The 16,873-nt window shown below is 46.6% G+C and overlaps 7 protein-coding genes across 7 annotated transcripts; 3 read left to right on the top strand and 4 right to left on the bottom strand.

Annotated features, from left to right (window-relative positions):
• Positions 1 to 31: 31 nt before the first annotated feature.
• Positions 32 to 646, bottom strand: CCR75_000439 (uncharacterized protein; the record flags this gene model as incomplete). Its single annotated transcript, XM_067958547.1, has 1 exon — positions 32 to 646. The coding sequence occupies one exon, from the start codon at positions 644 to 646 to the stop codon at positions 32 to 34; it is 615 nt and encodes a 204-aa protein (XP_067816787.1).
• Positions 647 to 5,859: 5,213 nt separating this feature from the next.
• CCR75_000438 (uncharacterized protein) lies at positions 5,860 to 6,084 on the bottom strand (the record flags this gene model as incomplete). The annotated part of the gene is made up of 1 exon (XM_067958546.1): positions 5,860 to 6,084. The coding sequence occupies one exon, from the start codon at positions 6,082 to 6,084 to the stop codon at positions 5,860 to 5,862; it is 225 nt and encodes a 74-aa protein (XP_067816463.1).
• Positions 6,085 to 6,165: 81 nt separating this feature from the next.
• Positions 6,166 to 7,206, bottom strand: CCR75_000437 (uncharacterized protein; the record flags this gene model as incomplete). The annotated part of the gene is made up of 1 exon (XM_067958545.1): positions 6,166 to 7,206. One exon carries the CDS (start codon positions 7,204 to 7,206, stop codon positions 6,166 to 6,168), a length of 1,041 nt encoding a protein of 346 aa, XP_067816456.1.
• A 529-nt stretch (positions 7,207 to 7,735) lies between these two features.
• On the top strand, positions 7,736 to 10,821 carry CCR75_000436 (uncharacterized protein). Its single transcript, XM_067958544.1, has 7 exons — positions 7,736 to 8,778; positions 8,851 to 8,895; positions 8,972 to 9,317; positions 9,404 to 9,856; positions 9,923 to 10,111; positions 10,178 to 10,308; positions 10,387 to 10,821. Exons 1-7 carry the CDS (start codon positions 7,916 to 7,918, stop codon positions 10,502 to 10,504), a joined length of 2,145 nt encoding a protein of 714 aa, XP_067816455.1. The 5' UTR covers positions 7,736 to 7,915; the 3' UTR covers positions 10,505 to 10,821.
• Positions 10,822 to 10,968: 147 nt separating this feature from the next.
• CCR75_000435 (uncharacterized protein) lies at positions 10,969 to 12,049 on the bottom strand. The gene is made up of 2 exons (XM_067958543.1): positions 11,699 to 12,049; positions 10,969 to 11,634 (listed from the first exon to the last, which is right to left on the bottom strand). The coding sequence occupies exons 1-2, from the start codon at positions 11,834 to 11,836 to the stop codon at positions 11,497 to 11,499; spliced, it is 276 nt and encodes a 91-aa protein (XP_067816786.1). The 5' UTR covers positions 11,837 to 12,049; the 3' UTR covers positions 10,969 to 11,496.
• Positions 12,050 to 12,117: 68 nt separating this feature from the next.
• CCR75_000434 (uncharacterized protein) lies at positions 12,118 to 13,818 on the top strand (the record flags this gene model as incomplete). The annotated part of the gene is made up of 1 exon (XM_067958542.1): positions 12,118 to 13,818. One exon carries the CDS (start codon positions 12,118 to 12,120, stop codon positions 13,816 to 13,818), a length of 1,701 nt encoding a protein of 566 aa, XP_067816457.1.
• Positions 13,819 to 13,963: 145 nt separating this feature from the next.
• Positions 13,964 to 15,113, top strand: CCR75_000433 (uncharacterized protein; the record flags this gene model as incomplete). Its single annotated transcript, XM_067958541.1, has 6 exons — positions 13,964 to 14,133; positions 14,203 to 14,329; positions 14,384 to 14,432; positions 14,481 to 14,606; positions 14,672 to 14,832; positions 14,888 to 15,113. 6 exons carry the CDS (start codon positions 13,964 to 13,966, stop codon positions 14,990 to 14,992), a joined length of 738 nt encoding a protein of 245 aa, XP_067816460.1. The 3' UTR covers positions 14,993 to 15,113.
• Positions 15,114 to 16,873: the final 1,760 nt, after the last annotated feature.

The following is a 16,873-nucleotide window of genomic DNA, read 5'->3' as shown; positions in this document are numbered from 1 at the left end:
TTGTCCACCACGTGGCTACGTTCTGACGAAATTAGTCGGCAGCGCTTGAGTCCCTCTGGAGGTACTCCCCGAGCTTGTTCACTTTAACCCGCTCGGCCCAGCGATAACCAGTCGCCATTTCAGCCATCTTCAGTGCTTCAAGGAAACTGTAAGCCCATTCACGAAAACCACTGCCCAGTCCTACGTAAAGCTCGTTACCCGTAAAGTTATGAATCATGAGCATTGACGTCTTGTTGCTTGGCACTGCGACCCAAGAAGGTCCAAACTGTTCAACGCCGCGCTGGTACTGTTCTTCGGAGATTCCTTCGTGAGGCTGGCTCATTGGCACGTGCTGGCCACAAGCTGCGCGGCTGTAAATTCCTTGGGCAAACTGGTTGCCAGCAGCAGCAAGTGCCTGCTGGTGGAGATCATTTAGCGTCAATCTTGACGCGAGTAGTCTACCCTGGCGCGCAACATCTTGGATACCGCTAGCGCCTGGTAGCGTCAGTGGGGGCACGTTTGCAGGCACGACTTGCGGGCTTACTCGGTCGCCGGTTGTCGACAACGGACTTGCTGAGATCTGCCATTCGAGGCCATCCATCCGATCGCTTAGTCTGTTCAAAAGTGCGATTACGGTTGATTCTCCGTCTTCCTCGTGATCGGACATCGTGCAGAATTTTCTGAGTCCCCTTTCGTGGGACTCCTTGAAGGCGTGCTTGCGTCGCGCTACCTTTACCTTGTAAGAGTGCGTGTGTCACTCCGTTCCAAGCTTTACGAGCTTGGCTCATAACATGTTTGTTTGTGGCTGGCAGAGAAGATTGCAGAGCGAGTATATTATCCATGGTTAGTTCAATGTCTTCCTAACTAACCTTGAGATCTTTCCATCTTCTCAACAGGCGCCCCCAGAGCTGGTTTATGTCATTCGTGCTGGCGACTCTCTCGAGGAGTCGCAACACTTTAAACTTTAACTGTATCATGTTTCCAACATTGACATTGAACGGAGTATAGCCTGTAGAGGCATGTACAGCGTTATTCAACGCAAATTCCACTACCGGGAGCATTGAGCTCCAGCGCTTCGGTGTCTTAGCACACACACTGCGCGGACGTCTTCGATGACGCGATGACAAGATCAGTCTGACCATCGGTCTACAGATGGTCCGCTGTGAACATGTTCAATCTGGTGCTAAGCACTCGATCGATTTCTAGAATTTATTCGTGTAACGGGGGTCTCGATCTGAGACAATTGCCACAGGCAAACTGTGTTGTCGAAACACGCGATCGATGAACAGCCTTGCTGTACCTTCACCATTAATGGTATCTGGCACAGCCGCTAAGTGAGCCATTTTGCTCGAACAGTCAACAAAGATCAGTATACCAGCGTTTACCGGCCGAACCTTTCGGTAGACCGAAAATAAAATCCCTACTAAAGGACTCCGAACACCCTATGTACGGGCAGACTTGCCAGTGGCGCAGCAGCATGCGCCGAGGGTTTAACCCGGTGGAAAGTTTCGCATGTGCGAACGCATGTGCTGACCCCTTTATAAAGTTTGGGCCGCCAATAAATCTGGCTTACAGAGCCGTAGGTCTTTTCTCTTCCGAGATGACCATCAAGGACAGTATCGTGTGCCTCATTGAGGATTCGGTACTTAAATTCTTCATCATGAGAAACAACGACGCATGGAGGATCCGCAGCGTCCGTGCAATAATGCAATAGGCCTTTATCGATTGTCAACCGATGTAACCTTGCACGCAAAGCTGCCGACAATTTTAGATCCGAGTCAGCGTTCTTTAGATCTCGTAGCAGATCTACACACTGTTCATCGTTGGCGTAAGCCGAACAGATTGATTATGTAATAGGCGACACGATAGTCGTTAAATGAGAGAGCTCATAATCCGGCCTGCGTGATAACGCATCGGCCAATGCATTCTGCTTGCCAGGCTTGTACTTCACCTCGAAGTTGTACTCGGCGAGATAGGATAGCCATCGGGCCATTCTCTGTGAGAGATGGGGCGACTTAGTCGCCGTGCGTAATGACGCGTGATCTGTATATATATCAAACGGCTTAGAGCCGAGCAGATGAACTCTGAATTTGACGAGAGTATACTTCATAGCAAGTAACTATTTGTCATGAACTGGGTAGCTCAATTCTGCAGCTCTAAGCTGTCTAGACTCGAACGCAATAACACGTTCACGCCCATCAACATCTGTTTGTAACAGAGCACTGCCAATGGCAAAATCTGAAGCGTCACAGACGACAATAAAATGCCAAGTTGAATTTGGCTGTGCCAGGATCGGAGCATAGATAAGACTATACTTAACTGCTTGAAAAGCATATGTTCTGTGCTAGTCCAGCACCATTCTGTATTTTTTTAAAAGATTTAATAATGGCCTAGCCATATCAGCGTAATTTTTGGCTATATTTGGGTAAACAATTGGCGAGACCCAACCACTTACGCAAATCCTTTTTGTTTTAAGGAACTGGCCAATCTACTTCGGCTTTTACCTTAGCGTGATCCGCTTTAAGGCTTCGCTTCCCAATGAAGCACCCTAAGAAATGAATTTCTTCTGCGCCAAAAATGCATTTTGATGCATCGGCATACAATTTTATGTGCGTATACACTCGAGCACTGCTCGCAAATGGTCTAAATGTTTTTCCATGGCCGCCCGACCCTGCTCCGCACGACTATGGAAACAAATGTCATCAAAATAAGTCTATGCATAACCTCGATGAAAGCGGAACAGTTGCGTCACTAGACGATTAGAAGTTGCCGGGGCGTTGGAAAGCCCTTGTGGCATAACCAACCACTCCCATAGCATACCACTTGGGGTGCTAATCGCTGTAAGCGAGATATCGCTAGCTCGCATGAGCAGTTGATCGTAACCATCAACTAATTCAAGTGCACTGTACATTGTACATTCAACCATATTGTTCTGAAGAACACGTTTTCTAGGAATGGGGATTTGTGCAGGTATAGTTGCAGCATTAAGCTTATTATAAGCATGTTCAATGCGCCATTTACCATATGGCTTTTTGACACAAAATGTCGGTGTCGAATGAGGAGATTTGGTCTCTCGTACCATTCCAGCCTCGTGATTAGCACGGAAGAAATCGTCAATGACGTCACACTGCTCCCTTGGTAAAGGCCATTGTCTTGTGACACAGTATTTGGTGCCCGGAACGAAGTCAATTTCATGACGATCACCTCTACGCGGAGGTAAAACAGAGGTGGGTTATTACATACCACATCTTGGAATTCCTTAATTAAGGAATAAAAGGGATCCGTAGGATTTTTAAGTATCGATGTCCCATTTCGCGCACGAAGTGCAGCTTTTGTGTCATCCAGGAAAGCTTCGTCTAAAAGTGACGATAAGTTTAACTCAATTGTTGGTCGAATGACCACCATCTAAGATGAGTCGCCAGCCTTTAAGGCTCGGCCGCACTCATCAATAGACATTCGTCTAGCTTTAAAAGAGCTTGCAACGAAGGGATTGCCGCAAGGCTAACTTCCCCCTTAATGTTACCGGTTACACCATTTACAAGCGTGTGTAATTGCTCACTCGTATCACTTTGTGAGGGTATACACGCTTCGTGTCCATCCTGTCTTAGAGTGGAGTCAATACGCGTCTTAGAGGCCGGGATATTTACGTCCCCCTGTATTGGTTCTATACAAGACATGGTGTCTAATCCGACATTCGACAAGGAGTTAGGCAACTCAACTTCCTTTACCAGCGAACGTTTACGTGTCGCTTCACGTGCACTAGAAGGGTTTGACCCCGAATATCCTGGCGAACCGCCAATAGTGTCATTATTGACACTCACTATGGTACCACCTCGGCCGACCAAACTTGGTGGACTAAGACGTGTTACTTCACGTATCTCAGGGATATTGCACCCTTAAGGTCTTGGCAAACCGTCAATAGTGTCACTACTGACACTCAGTATGGTGCCACCTCGCCGACCACACCCGGTGAACTTAGACGTACCACTCCAAGTATTTAAGGAATATCACACCCTTGATGACTCGCCTTAGGTCAACAATGCTTTCAGTTTCCAGTGAATCGTTATATCAACGAGTGTCACTCGACGGGGTACGTGCCGTTCAACTTCCTTCTTCTGAGTCGGGCTCAAAAATAATGTTTTCAACATTGGAGTTTATTAACTCAGACATTCCAATGTCCAAAGCACTGACAGACTCAGTCAATGATCCGCGGCAATAGCGCTTTTGTTGCCTAGCAAAGGTGGGTTCATGACACTCCGAAACTTTACTAGGAACATTGCGCGTGGCGCCTAGGTCTTAACCTCCAATCGATACATGGCTCATGGTGTTCTAGCCAGGCCATGCCAAGGATGAGATCATATCTCGAATCCATATCAAGGACGAGACAGCGTTCCATTCTGTCAAAGTTTAGAAACCTTATATATAAGTTCAATGGAACTTTAGGAACGGTGACACGAGTCCCAGTCGCTAAGCGAGGCAGTGATTGTATCACTTATATGCACTTTAAGCGCCTCGACGTATTGTTGACTTCCTTCAAAGGAAGACGTCGAGCATGATTGCAAGATTCTCCTGAGTCAATTAAAATTGACCATGGCTTATCAAAGCCCTTCACAGTCGCTTGAGCGACTAGCACTGTGCCATTGCACACCGAGCTAGTTGGGGCTAGGTTCTGTTTATTCTCACCTCCTAGAGGTTCAACAGAGCTAGGTCTTCCCCAGTAGGGCGCCCCGCACCTACTGGGTATCGACGTTTCCTCGCACCGTACCAGATCTATGGTATAGGCCGGAATTGGTGCTCTTCGAGATTTACACGTATTTCATAGGGGACAGGCCGGATATAAATGTTTCGTACTTCCGCACATATCTATTTACGGATGTTCTTTTGCTGTTTCACAGCTTATAAAGCGTATTCTTCTTCCTCAACGAGGCTTACATCCATGGTTTCCGGTCTATTAGACGGTACCCATGTGCTAGAAGAGTTGTTCGGTAAACAGGTATGCTTACGCGAGCAGATCTAAGTCAAACTCAGCGCGTAGCGCTGGCAAATGCCTCTTCGAAAGTAGCAGGATGAGATCGGAATAATTCCGTACAGGCAATGCCCTCATGAATACCCCCCATCAAGATTGTTACAACAATTGCTTCGTGCACCGGGTCTTGATGCATTGATGCAATGAGAGTTCCCAACTCCTGAACAAAGTCCCTAGGGTTCCTTTACCCTGTCGAGTCGCTAGGAGCCGCGCTCGCATGCGAAGAGCCTTCAATCATGCTAGTCATTTGCATTATCAGCGAATCCCATGAGGGAAAAGCGTCGTTTAGGTCCGTACTGCACGATAGTGCCCACCATCGCTCTACCGCCAAGTTTGGAAATGGCCATAGCCACCTTTTGCCCTTCTGTAAAGAACAAGACGGAATCAATGGGCATCTCCATCTGCTTAATCCAAAACGGGAGATTTTCTTCCTCTTTTCCCTCAAATATCTTCACATCCGTATAATTTAGCTGAGTTTCCACAGCAAGACGCTGAGCGTTTCGCCCCTGAGAGTTCTGAAAAAGAGTCAATTTCACCAGTATCATATCACGAGCGTACTTAAAATCTTTCGGTGTTAGTTGACCCAAGACGTTGCAATCTGAGTTCTTCATCACCATAAATGACTGAGCCACGTGATAATTCTCCAGTACCGCGTGATCATTGTACCGAATAGCGATCTCAGACGCTGTTGAAATATGAAAGCCATTGTTAAATCCATCGTGCCTAAAATCGTGTACCCCTGCCGCAATAAGTGCCACAGCACGATCTAGAGGGCGTAAATATGGCTGTAGTTCAGGCTGAATGAGAAAGTAATGCACAGACTGCATCACATCAGCAGCGTGAATAGCATTATGCTACGGATTCGTGGCAGTATATCCGCGCTGAATCTCGAGTAGAAAATTCACAAGCAGTTTGCTTTCAATATTTAATGCTTGACAAGGAACGTCACGGAGGAGGTAGTGACCTACATGGCACAATGCGTTTCCACCAGAAAGATGGTCTACCCGAAATATGTCAAAGTTCCAGGAGCATGCGCTTTGCATCAACTTTCGCAATTCAGAATAGACCACGAAATCCATCGTTGAAAGGGGTTCTTGCATTGCCCCGACGTTCGCGTCGGCATTTAGACTTAAGATTAAGCTCATGCAATCTGTCACATTCTAATCCATTTTTATTACATCGTATGCGTCATTCTCATCAGAATCAAAGCTATCGACAAAGGAGCGTTGACGTTTAAGATTCAAGCTAGGATCGTCCTCATCTGCAGCCGAATCCGTTAATATTTTGCTCGTATCATTGCCTCGAGGCATTTCACCCGGAAACCATTTCTGCGTGTTATTGTCGACTCCTTCCACGACCAAAAATTCGTCATTATCGACGTAAAGCCGATTATTCTTGATTGCATCGATGGCAAAGTCTAGGCCATTCTTTAACGGCGGACGAATGGCCGGATGAAAGCGCAATTCGTTTAGAACCAGCAGCACTTGCTCCACGGTCGACGTCTTCTTTCTCTGACTTAGATGCGTGAGGTTCATCAATTTAGGCCTCTGCTTCACTCGCTCAAACACGACAAGTACGCGCAATACGCGCAATATGCGCAGGATTACGCGCAATTTCAAAAATTTGGGCAAAATTGACGACGTCGTCCCCATGGCGGCGACAATGTCCAGCACAAAGCTCACGACGATGACAAGAGCATCGAATAAGGCCCACTTGTCATTCAAGTAATGTAGTCCATATGCAAATACATTAAGAAAAATTTCCAAGAGCAAAATAGAGCCCACTATGAGATCCGTGGCGTCGACCGCTAGCATGTACGACGACAGCATGCCATCTGCCAATGTGAGCTGAACTGTGACGAAAACGCCGTATAAGAGGACAATCATGACGAAAAATACCTCAACGCTCAGCTGCCGCATGAATTCGCCTAAAATCCGGCGGATGCGGTGCAGGGCGCGCACATGTACGGTGGCGTCGCAAATTTTTATCATCGCGCGGTCATTCCGCCGCTTGTGCGTGTTTATTTCCAAATGTGGGTGCGTAATGCTGTCCGCAGGCACCACAGCGCGTGACCGGCGCTTACTGTACGATGAGCGACTGAAGAAGCGTGAAAAACTTTGGCGCTTAGGTCGACAGGAACTGGATTGAGAAAAAGCCGAGATTGACGGTGGGGGCACCAATGGCGACAACTTGTCGGACATCTGAGCCTAGGACGTGTCTTAAATAAAGGTCTCAGCTGGAGACGGTGAGACACGAATAAGCTACTCGTCGAAGGCGTTTCGGAATTATTGATAGTTGCCGTAGGGGATTATGCATTTATTGTTGCGCCTCTTTGATCGCAACAAGGAATTGGCACTGAAAGGTTATGGAAACTTAAGTGAGGCTAGAATCATTATCAAGTGTAGGTTTCACAATAGGCCCGATAATTTGCCTATCTACTAGTGTAAGGAACTCTGAAAGAAAATATAGGATGTCTTGATAACGATGCGCACTGGCAAGGACGCATTCTGAAACGCTGTTCTATATTAACAACTTCGCATGAGCAAATCTGATGAACGGAGAAATGCTGTAATAACAACTTGCAAGAGCAAATCTGATGAACGGAGATATGCTGTTCGCGGTGACGCTAGATTGAAAAACTATATCCTGCAAAATTGGTCCGCATTTGTGTGACACAATCTGTTTGTTTAGCTGCGGCTGGTCCCTTGGAGCATTTAGAAATTGTATGCATCAACAACGGGGCGCAAAAATATAAACGGAAAGAAGGAAAAAGGACCGTATCATACAGAGTACGAGTCAGTCCGCAACTTCAAAGCGAGCAAGCACCCGGGAAGTAACAAACGCCGCAGCTATCGCCTCGGTAACCCGTTTGGGGTTGAGCCCCACGCATTAACAATAAGCTTTACTGCCATGCACCGCACGCGTCACTCATCGCTCGATTGTTTAAGCGGCGGCGCGTACCCACAAGACGAGTGGTCTGAGTTTCTATCCACGAGCATGATGGCGTTGTCCACAGCCGACTCGGAGGCGCGTTCGGTATCGCCTACACGCCTTCATCACCACCATCCGGGTGCTGATATCTCCTTTGGTCGCTGTCAGTCCAAGCCGCGCGGAATGTCGATGAGCGAAGGCAAAATGTCGTCTCTGCCGTCGAACGCCTGGCGTCCGCTGGGCCGTCGCGTAGCGTCTCCACCTCCGACGCTCACGAGTTCACCAGAGCCGCTTTCACCGCCCATGTCAATTGACAATCAGTCAGACGATTTTCGAGCTTCTGATGCTTATGGGTGCCTCCGGTCGCCATCCTCCGCGGCGTTTGGAAGTAGCTCTTCCCTTCGAGAGAAAGGAGATGCGATGCTCAAGCACGTGTCTAGCTTTCGTAAGGTTGCAAGCTCTTGTCTTTCGTCTTCAGCTTCGTCGATTAACGACTCTTCGAATGAAGAAGAACAGCATCTGGAGCCGCTATCAAACCAGTCGGACGTGGGACCAGTACCAGCTCCGCCTTCCGCGGGTGTACCCTTTGCAGAAGGCTGTTTGCCCGTGCTTTCACAGCTCCCACGTCCACCGCGAACTGTCAGTATGGACGGTGGCAGTAATATTCATGCGAACTCGTTGGTCAAGTCTCCCGTGCTTGGAAGCAGGAAGGATGCACAGACATGGCAATTGCAGGACGAAGAGTATCTCATGACGTCACCACGCTTTGGATCATCCTTCACGAATGGCGACAGGCATGTTGATCTGTTCCGCGGTAGCAGTGTCAGCTCGCTGCTCTCCACGTACGTTCGATGCAAGTTTCGAGCAATTTGTTTTTTAGATGCTGACATGGCTTGTACTGGATATGGCAACAGTGAGACCAGGAATCAGTATGATGAGGACTACCAGGGTTACCCAAGGTGAGTAAATGTGATTGTGGGTAAGTCTCTACGGTGTTTTAACAGGACCATTATTTCGCTTACCGAATGATCAAAGGTCTTCAAAAGATACAAGGGCCTCGTCAGTCGATTTCACTTTTGAGCGTGCGCATGAGAGGAATCCACCACTACCCCCACCTCAAGAACCACTGCAGCGATCACGTGCGCGATCATTCTCGTATTCGCAAGCGTATGGCCCGGACGGGTACAATCCGTTTAACGGCAACAAGCCATTTGCGCCTGTACCTCACCACCGTGTGCCACCGCAACAAGCAACTGGGCCAGAAATCTCGCAGGCTCATCGTACTTTATATCCTGGAAGTAACATGATGCAGCCTCCACATACCGGTGTTCGTCTGCCGCGCGTCAGCATTCCGACTGATTCTCCTATGCACCAATTCCAGGTTGGTTTCTCTTGTCTCACTCAGGTTTTGGTGTGTTTTCTTTTAACGTTGTTATGATACATTTTGTCTTTTATTTAATTATTTAGTACGGACCCCCGATGCCGTATCGTCGATATTCCGATGCATTTGCAGTGCCACCTTATCAAGACTTTTACCCTGATGATCAACAGGAAAACCAGTCGCACCAGAATAACACGGGTCGCGGTATGCGTTCGTACAGTATAGAATATGGAAATTACACGATGACACGCCAAATGCGAAGCCAGTCGATGGAGGGACTCCAGATTTTTGCCTCAGCGCCCCCGTTGGAGTACCCCTCTTTAAATCGCAGTAACTCTGCTGGTGGCGGTTTCGATTGGTTACGCAAGCAAATAGACTTGTCGCCTCCTCTACCTCCTGATATGCGTGGATGCAGCGTTAATGGCACTTCCCATTTTCCTCCGCCGCCACCTGAAGCGTATTACGATGTGGAATTTAAAAGAGGCCGGCAGGAAATCTTTGCTGGCCGTGCATCTTTCAAGCCTGGAGAATACGTTAAGGTATGTTTTTTTGAGCGTTTGCGTGTAATTATCAAGGAAGTATAATGTTTAAAAACGAGCTTCTAGGTAGAGGCAGACCGAGGTGAGGACATCGGCCGGATCGTACAGCGCACTGCAGACCCCTCTAAAATTGGATCGGGTGAATTTGGAAGCCCTGGCGAGGAATTTATCGGTCGTTGCAAGCGTCATGACCTTTTAACGAAGAAGATAATTTGCGTGGCAAACCAGCGGGAATGTGACATGCTGAACGAGCAGGTAAGCTTACTATTGACTTAAATGCTTGGGTACCTAGTGAATATGTATGATCGTACATTATTGCAGCGGAAAGAGGAGCACGAGGTTTATGAAGTTTGCAAGAGCAAAGTGCGTCAGCGTCTCCTACCAATGAATGTGATTGATGCTGAGTATCAGTTTGACCGTCACAAGCTGACGTTTTTTTTCGAAGCTGACCGGTACGTGTTAAATTTTGACGTGTGGACTTGGTTATAAATTGTTTCATGTTTAATTCTATTTTTTATATATCTTTTCAGTCGAATTGATTTCCGAGAACTTGTGCGTGACCTCTTTGCTATCTACAAGACGCGCATTTGGCTACAACAAGTCGTTTCCTCAGGGAAGAAAGCGGGGAATGAATTTGAGGCTAATTAAACGGCGCAAGGCAGGGGATTTAGGGGAGTGATAATCTTTTGGGCTTTCGTACGCACATATATTCCCAGCTAGCGCTAGAACTGCCGTTCGATGTCGCGAGGTAAAGAATTGAACTCCTTGGATTAAGAGCAGATAGGGAAGCGGCTTACCAAAGAGGGAGGAGCGCGGCGTCAATTGCAGGGAAGGACATTTTAGATGGCAATTTAGATGGATATATTAGAAATGGTGACGTTTGCGCACAATAGAATGCTTAAGCTTTTTAGTATGTGTCAATTCTGATATTGACCGATAAAAAACGCTAGTTGATTTGGATTGTTCTTACACTTGACTGACAATCGAGAAGCAAGCAAGTGAACGAGATGCGCGATGTAGGAATTGCTCATGTTATTGAATTCCAAGTGATCCTGGTTGGTAGGTCACGCTCGCTTTGTTTTGCTATTACCACGCTACGGAAAGATGCAGTGGGGATGAAGGTAGCTCATAAGTTTAGATAAGAATTCGGCAGGTGCTGTCTTTATCTTTAACTTGATCTACGTATTCCGAATTTGCGACGTCAAAGACACAACAAACACATTGAGTTTAAGCACGCGTGGATTGATGTCGGGGTGAGAAGAATCTAAATCTGTAGTTACAATGTTGTTCAGACGCCCGCTTCCTTGTCTGAATCTGCACTAACCATAGCACAGACGGACTGCTGTTACGTCGTTTCTAGAAGAATATTAGGTGTCTTGACAGGAAAGTGAAGCAGTTCAAGAGCCATCGCAAGTGTGCACTAAGATATGCGAGAATGTTATTAAGCTTTGAATGTTCAAGCAGCAATTATTTGTGCTCGCGCTGAAAAGCAAAGTGCTTATCATGGAGCGTCGCATGGTTTTTATCGCCTAGTGCCACAGCACAGTCGATAAATAGTAATTTAATAAACTTGAAGATAGTAGGTCGATTCAAATTAACAATGCCGTGGATTGAGCGGACCAGTACCAATTCCTACTAGCTCATTTTGCCTGGAAAAATTCGTACGTCTTGTTGCGGAATGCCAGCACCTTGGAGTTCCATCCCTCACGGACGTACGTGTAATATTCGTGCTCCCGACTTGGGAGCGACTCGTAGCGCTTTTCACTTCGCGTCTTTCGCTATGGCCAGATACATAGTAATCACTTCATTTGATTATTTACAGGATCGGTGGTTGGTACGTACACGAACGCCGTGAAGGTCTTCTTTAAATTGGTTTAATAAGTCCAGCACGAAATTTTCGCGTTTAAATAATTGAAACTTGAAGGCGCCGTAACGTAGCCCACCAATCGCCACTCCAGCTACAAACGCAGTCACCGACATCGCCTTGTCAATGCAATCTTAAGTAAAAGAAAAAGCTAATTTGTAAATTTGTTTTAAAGCCAGCCATATATAAATTTAATGCAACAGGAAAGTAATCAGAAATATACGAGACTTCGGCCAATTCATAGACTTCATTTGATAAGGACTTGGGGCAAAAATTGTGAAATTAGCATTCGAAGGAGTACTATACACAAAATTTGCTGGTGCGAAGCATAGCCACCATTTCAACACTGGCAACGCAAAACGTAGTGTTACCTGAACCGTGCGAGGCTAAGGTCCTAATGATGCACATGGAAGAAATGCCATTTACTGATGAGGAGATGAGTATCACATATAATGTACTGGATACGCTGGGAAAGCGTAATGATCTCTTAGAGCAGCGCAATATGCGTGACATGCGTAAGAAGTTGGCGCCTTTGTCCGAATACATGGAAGGTCGTAAGTTTGGCGGAGTTGGTCGTAAGAAATTTCTCGAAGACAAAGCTATTCGTGAAGAAAAACACGCTCGATTTAATCAGCGCAAGATGCATGACCGCCGTCATATCAACAGCTCGACACTGCGTCGCAAGCGACTTGCCAAGCTCGAGTCGCTACTGAAGCAAGGCAAGGAAGAGGCTGATGCCATTCCTATGATTGCAGATGGCGTTGCCGATGAAGATATGTTCATCTCCTCGAATGCATTGGATGACGGTGCCGAGGTAGAGTTGCAACAGCTTTGTACGGACGATGCACAGCATGCTCGCGAAGAAGAGGCTTTAGCTTTCATGAAGGAAGCAAGTGCGCTGCTGGGCTTCCGCTCATGCTATGCGTGCAAGAGTCGTTTCGACAAGATTCACCATTTCTACGATCAATTGTGTCCGCGTTGTGCGGAGCTTAATTTTTGCAAACGCTTCCAGTCGTCGGATTTACGTGGCAAGGTGGCTCTTATTACTGGCGCTCGCGTGAAGATTGGATTCCAGGCTGCGGTAAAGTTGTTGCTGGCTGGGGCAGCCGTCATTGCTACCACGCGCTTTCCTCATGACGCAGCCGAACGTTTTGCAAAGCACCCCGAGTTTGAAACTTTTAAAGACCGTCTTCAGATTTTTGGCATCGACTTTCGTGATCTAGTGCACTTAGAGCAATTCTGCGACTTTGTTTTTCTTCGTTACTCTCGTTTGGATATGATTGTACACAACGCGTGTCAGACTGTGCGTCGGCCGCCAACGTATTATAAACCGCTTGTAGACAAAGAGACGAAAGCTCTTAAAGGGAGTTTGATGAAGGTTCAGATGTTGATGAATCACCAGCATGAATTTGAGATGCACATGAGGTCGCTGGCTCTGCCTGCGTCTTCCAGCACAGGAACTTTCTTAAACGCTGGCGGCAGCGTTGCCATGTCTTCTTCCTTAAAGTCACAAGTGCCAATGATTGCTGGGGAAGACCATCCTAATGATCACACGGAGGCGTTTCCCGAGGGAATGGTAGATGTAAATGGTCAGCAGGTGGATCTTCGCTCGCGCAATTCGTGGCTTTTGCGCATGGGTGAAGTTGCCACGCCAGAAGTTGCAGAGGTATTTGCGATTAATACGTTAGCGCCGTTTATATTGAACAATCGCTTGGTGCCGCTGTTGGAGAAGTCTGGAAAGACGGAAAAGAAGTTTATTGTGAACGTGAGCGCCATGGAGGGCAAGTTTTACCGCTACAAGACGCCAAACCACCCGCATACCAACATGGCGAAGGCTGCTTTGAATATGATGACCCGTACATGCGCTGAAGATTTAAGCAAGCGGAGCATTTACATGACCAGCGTCGATACTGGCTGGATCAATGATGAGAATCCGCTCCCGAAAGCCCATGCACACGCGCAGGCGCACGACTTTCAGACGCCCATCGATGAAATTGATGCCGCTGCTCGTGTGCTTGACCCAATTTTTTCTGGCTACACATCCGACAAGCCAGTTTTTGGCAAGTTTCTTAAAGATTTTCACGAGACGGAATGGTAGCGAATCTTAATATATTACATACATTCTTGTTCTGTTGAAGTTTGTGCTTGTAATGTTCGCTAATTGGTAGAAAGGTGTTCGGCAACGAGTAAAGCAGTAAAGCAGTATCTATTCTACCGCCACACGCGCACGTCAAAAAGAGACGATGAAGGGAAACACACGTGTTGACAACAAGAAGTACGGGCTTGCGGATAATAGTACCGTCTGGTGCGCAACGCACCCAGTGCTGCGCCATAAGCTAACTAAGCTGCGTGACGAGCGCACTGATGGTCGTCTGTTTCGTCATCTTCTTCGAGAAGTGACTTATTACTTGGGGTGGGAACTACTTGGAGAATGTGTTCTGATATGCTGATATGACCGGCTCTTATTACTTTTTCGGTGCAGATACGACGCTAGTGATGACCTTGAGACGATTCCGAAAGACATCAAGACCCCAATGGGCGACCACCAAGGCGCCGAATTGTCGACAACCGTGGCGCTCGTGCCAATTCTACGCGCAGGGCTAGGAATGGTATTTTGATTTGTCTAATGGGTGGTAAGCTTACTTAAAAATTTCCTACTGTAGGTTGAACCGATGCTTGACGTCTTGCCGAACGCGTCGGTGCACCACATCGGTACATTTTGATATTTTTGAGATGCAATTTGTGTAAGACTGGCATTAGAGTACTGTGCCCAGGTATGTACCGAAATAAGCAATCGCTCGTACCAGTGCAGTATTACAATAAGCTTCCAAAGGAGTGTGACGTGGATGTTGCGATCATTCTCGAGCCCGTCATCGCTACAGGCAAGTAAACATATACTGTCTTTTTTTTGTTTGCACTCGTTATAAATAAAAAACGCCTTGTCGACCTAGCTGGCACGATAATTGCCACGCTGGCGGTCCTAAAAACCTGGGGCGTGAAGAAAATAAAAATTGTAAGCGCAATTGCATCGATGCAGGGTCTCCAGGAGGTTTGCGCCGAGAACCCAGGTGTGGAAATTTTTCTAGCCGCAATTGACGACGGGCTTAGTGAGGTACGACTTTTGCACGATGTCTTTTTGGTTTGCATTATCTAATTATTTGTATCAGGATGGCTATATCCTGCCCGGTCTCGGCGACGCCGGCGACCGCGAATTTCAAACAGGCGCGCAAGCTGAGAAAGTCGAGATTGCTTACAAGAAGCAGAAGCTATAATAACACGAGCCGGAAAAATAAGATTACGCTCACTTTTGATATGACTTAATTCTTAGTAGTGATTAGGAATGCTTGATTTAAACATTTGCTGTTATATGATTTTACTACTGCTCCACTAAAAGCTTCTTGATCATTCTACAGTGTTTTCGCTTAAATTAGCTGCCAAAGATACTGTAACGGGCTAAAGTTGCCCTAATGTTACACAGTCCCCGTTAAGTACACTTGGTGTACTTCAGTGATCGTCAATTACTTAAATAACGTCACCACTCGGGTGTGGTTCACATTTGACTCCATGGTTACCCCGTGACTGGTGTAACGGGGTGTATCGTTACATGAAATTAGCACTTAAAGGTTGTTGATTAATACATTATCTAAAAGGTAGATAATATTTGGAGGATATTACTTTATATAGTAATATTCAGAATTCTTATCCATAAATATGTATAGACCATTATATCTATTTATTCCGCAGACTAATAAGCTGTAGATGTAAGCAAAAGAGAGAGACAGATAAGATAAGATAAGAATCCAATTGCATGTTTAGTATTAGTTTATAATTAAGTTAGAGTTAACAGATAGAGAGAAGACATACTTAATTATATGGATACAGTTTTCATTTTACCCTCTTTAAGCTAGTTACCTTAAAGAGAAGTCTTCCTCTGCACGTACTAGTGTACGTGAAATAACGTAAGGCACCACTCGCAACCGAACCAGTGCGAAGTGGACTTGTACTGAAACAGTACAAGTTGTAGTGCCCCGTTACACCTGGTAGCACTTTGTAGTCCGTCCAAGGACCACATTTCCCACATCTAACATGGACATGTTCGATGATAGTGGGAATACGCATCACGTTTACCCTGAAAGCAACTCCTTTCTAAGTGAAATAGAAAGAAGTGCGGTCGAACGAATGAGTTCGACCGTAGAAAACGATGAAATTTTGGCATTGCTGTCCAATTTGGACAGTGATGCCCTCCATTCAACCATCGCCAAGTTCATACAACATGAACTTGACGAGATGAAGGAAAAAGTAGCCTTGCTGAATCAGCAAGGCTCTCAACAGGCAGAACTGTTGAGGTTACAACAGGTACGGACCCCTGTACCTGGGATGACGCACACGCGTCGTCCCGAAACTTTTAAGATTGACATCTCTAAGTATAGAGGAGTCGAAGAAGACTCCCTCTTGAGATGGTTTGTCGAGTTGGACGATGCCATAAGGGCACGTCACATCATCGATGAGCAAATGCAAGTCGCATTCGCTCAATCATATCTGACGGGTCGTGCCAAAACTTGGGCATTGGGCCTCAAGTTGCGCGACCCATGCGTCTTTGGGTCGCTAGAGGCTTTTAAAACCCGACTCAAACAGACGTTTGAACCACCAAGGGCTGAGTTCAGAGCTTGTTCAGAGCTTCTGAAACTCAAGCAAGGCAAGCGTGATGTTCACGCATATGCCCAGCACATACGATTCTTAGCGCGTTGTATTACAAATAAACCAGTTCATGAACACACGTTGATTACGGTGTTCATGCAAGGGTCCCGTAAAGACCCACCTGTTCCGATACGCTTGAAGAAGCAATATCCGTTGCGGAACAGGAGGACTTTAGCTTGAGACAGGCTCAAGCTAGTTCGTCATCATATCGTCCGCCAAGACGACACGAATTAGGAGGTCCAGAACCCATTGACCTTTCTTACGTCGTAAGCGAGAGACCTCGTTTTCCGAACAATAAGCGATCGCAGAAATGTCATCGCTGCCAAAAATTGGGACACTACGCTCATGAGTGTAGTGCCCCACGTCCAGCTTCAAAAGGTACTGAACGTAATTTTGGACCGTATGCAAAAAAGGGCAACGGTCGCGGGTCCGACGTTGTTGCGAAATCGCAACAG

This window comes from Bremia lactucae, linkage group LG4, assembly GCF_004359215.1.
Source record: "Bremia lactucae strain SF5 linkage group LG4, whole genome shotgun sequence".
Taxonomy (NCBI): Eukaryota; Oomycota; class Peronosporomycetes; order Peronosporales; family Peronosporaceae; genus Bremia; species Bremia lactucae.
The sequence above is the reverse complement of the archived record's forward strand: the minus strand, read 5'-3'. Positions and strand labels throughout refer to the sequence as shown.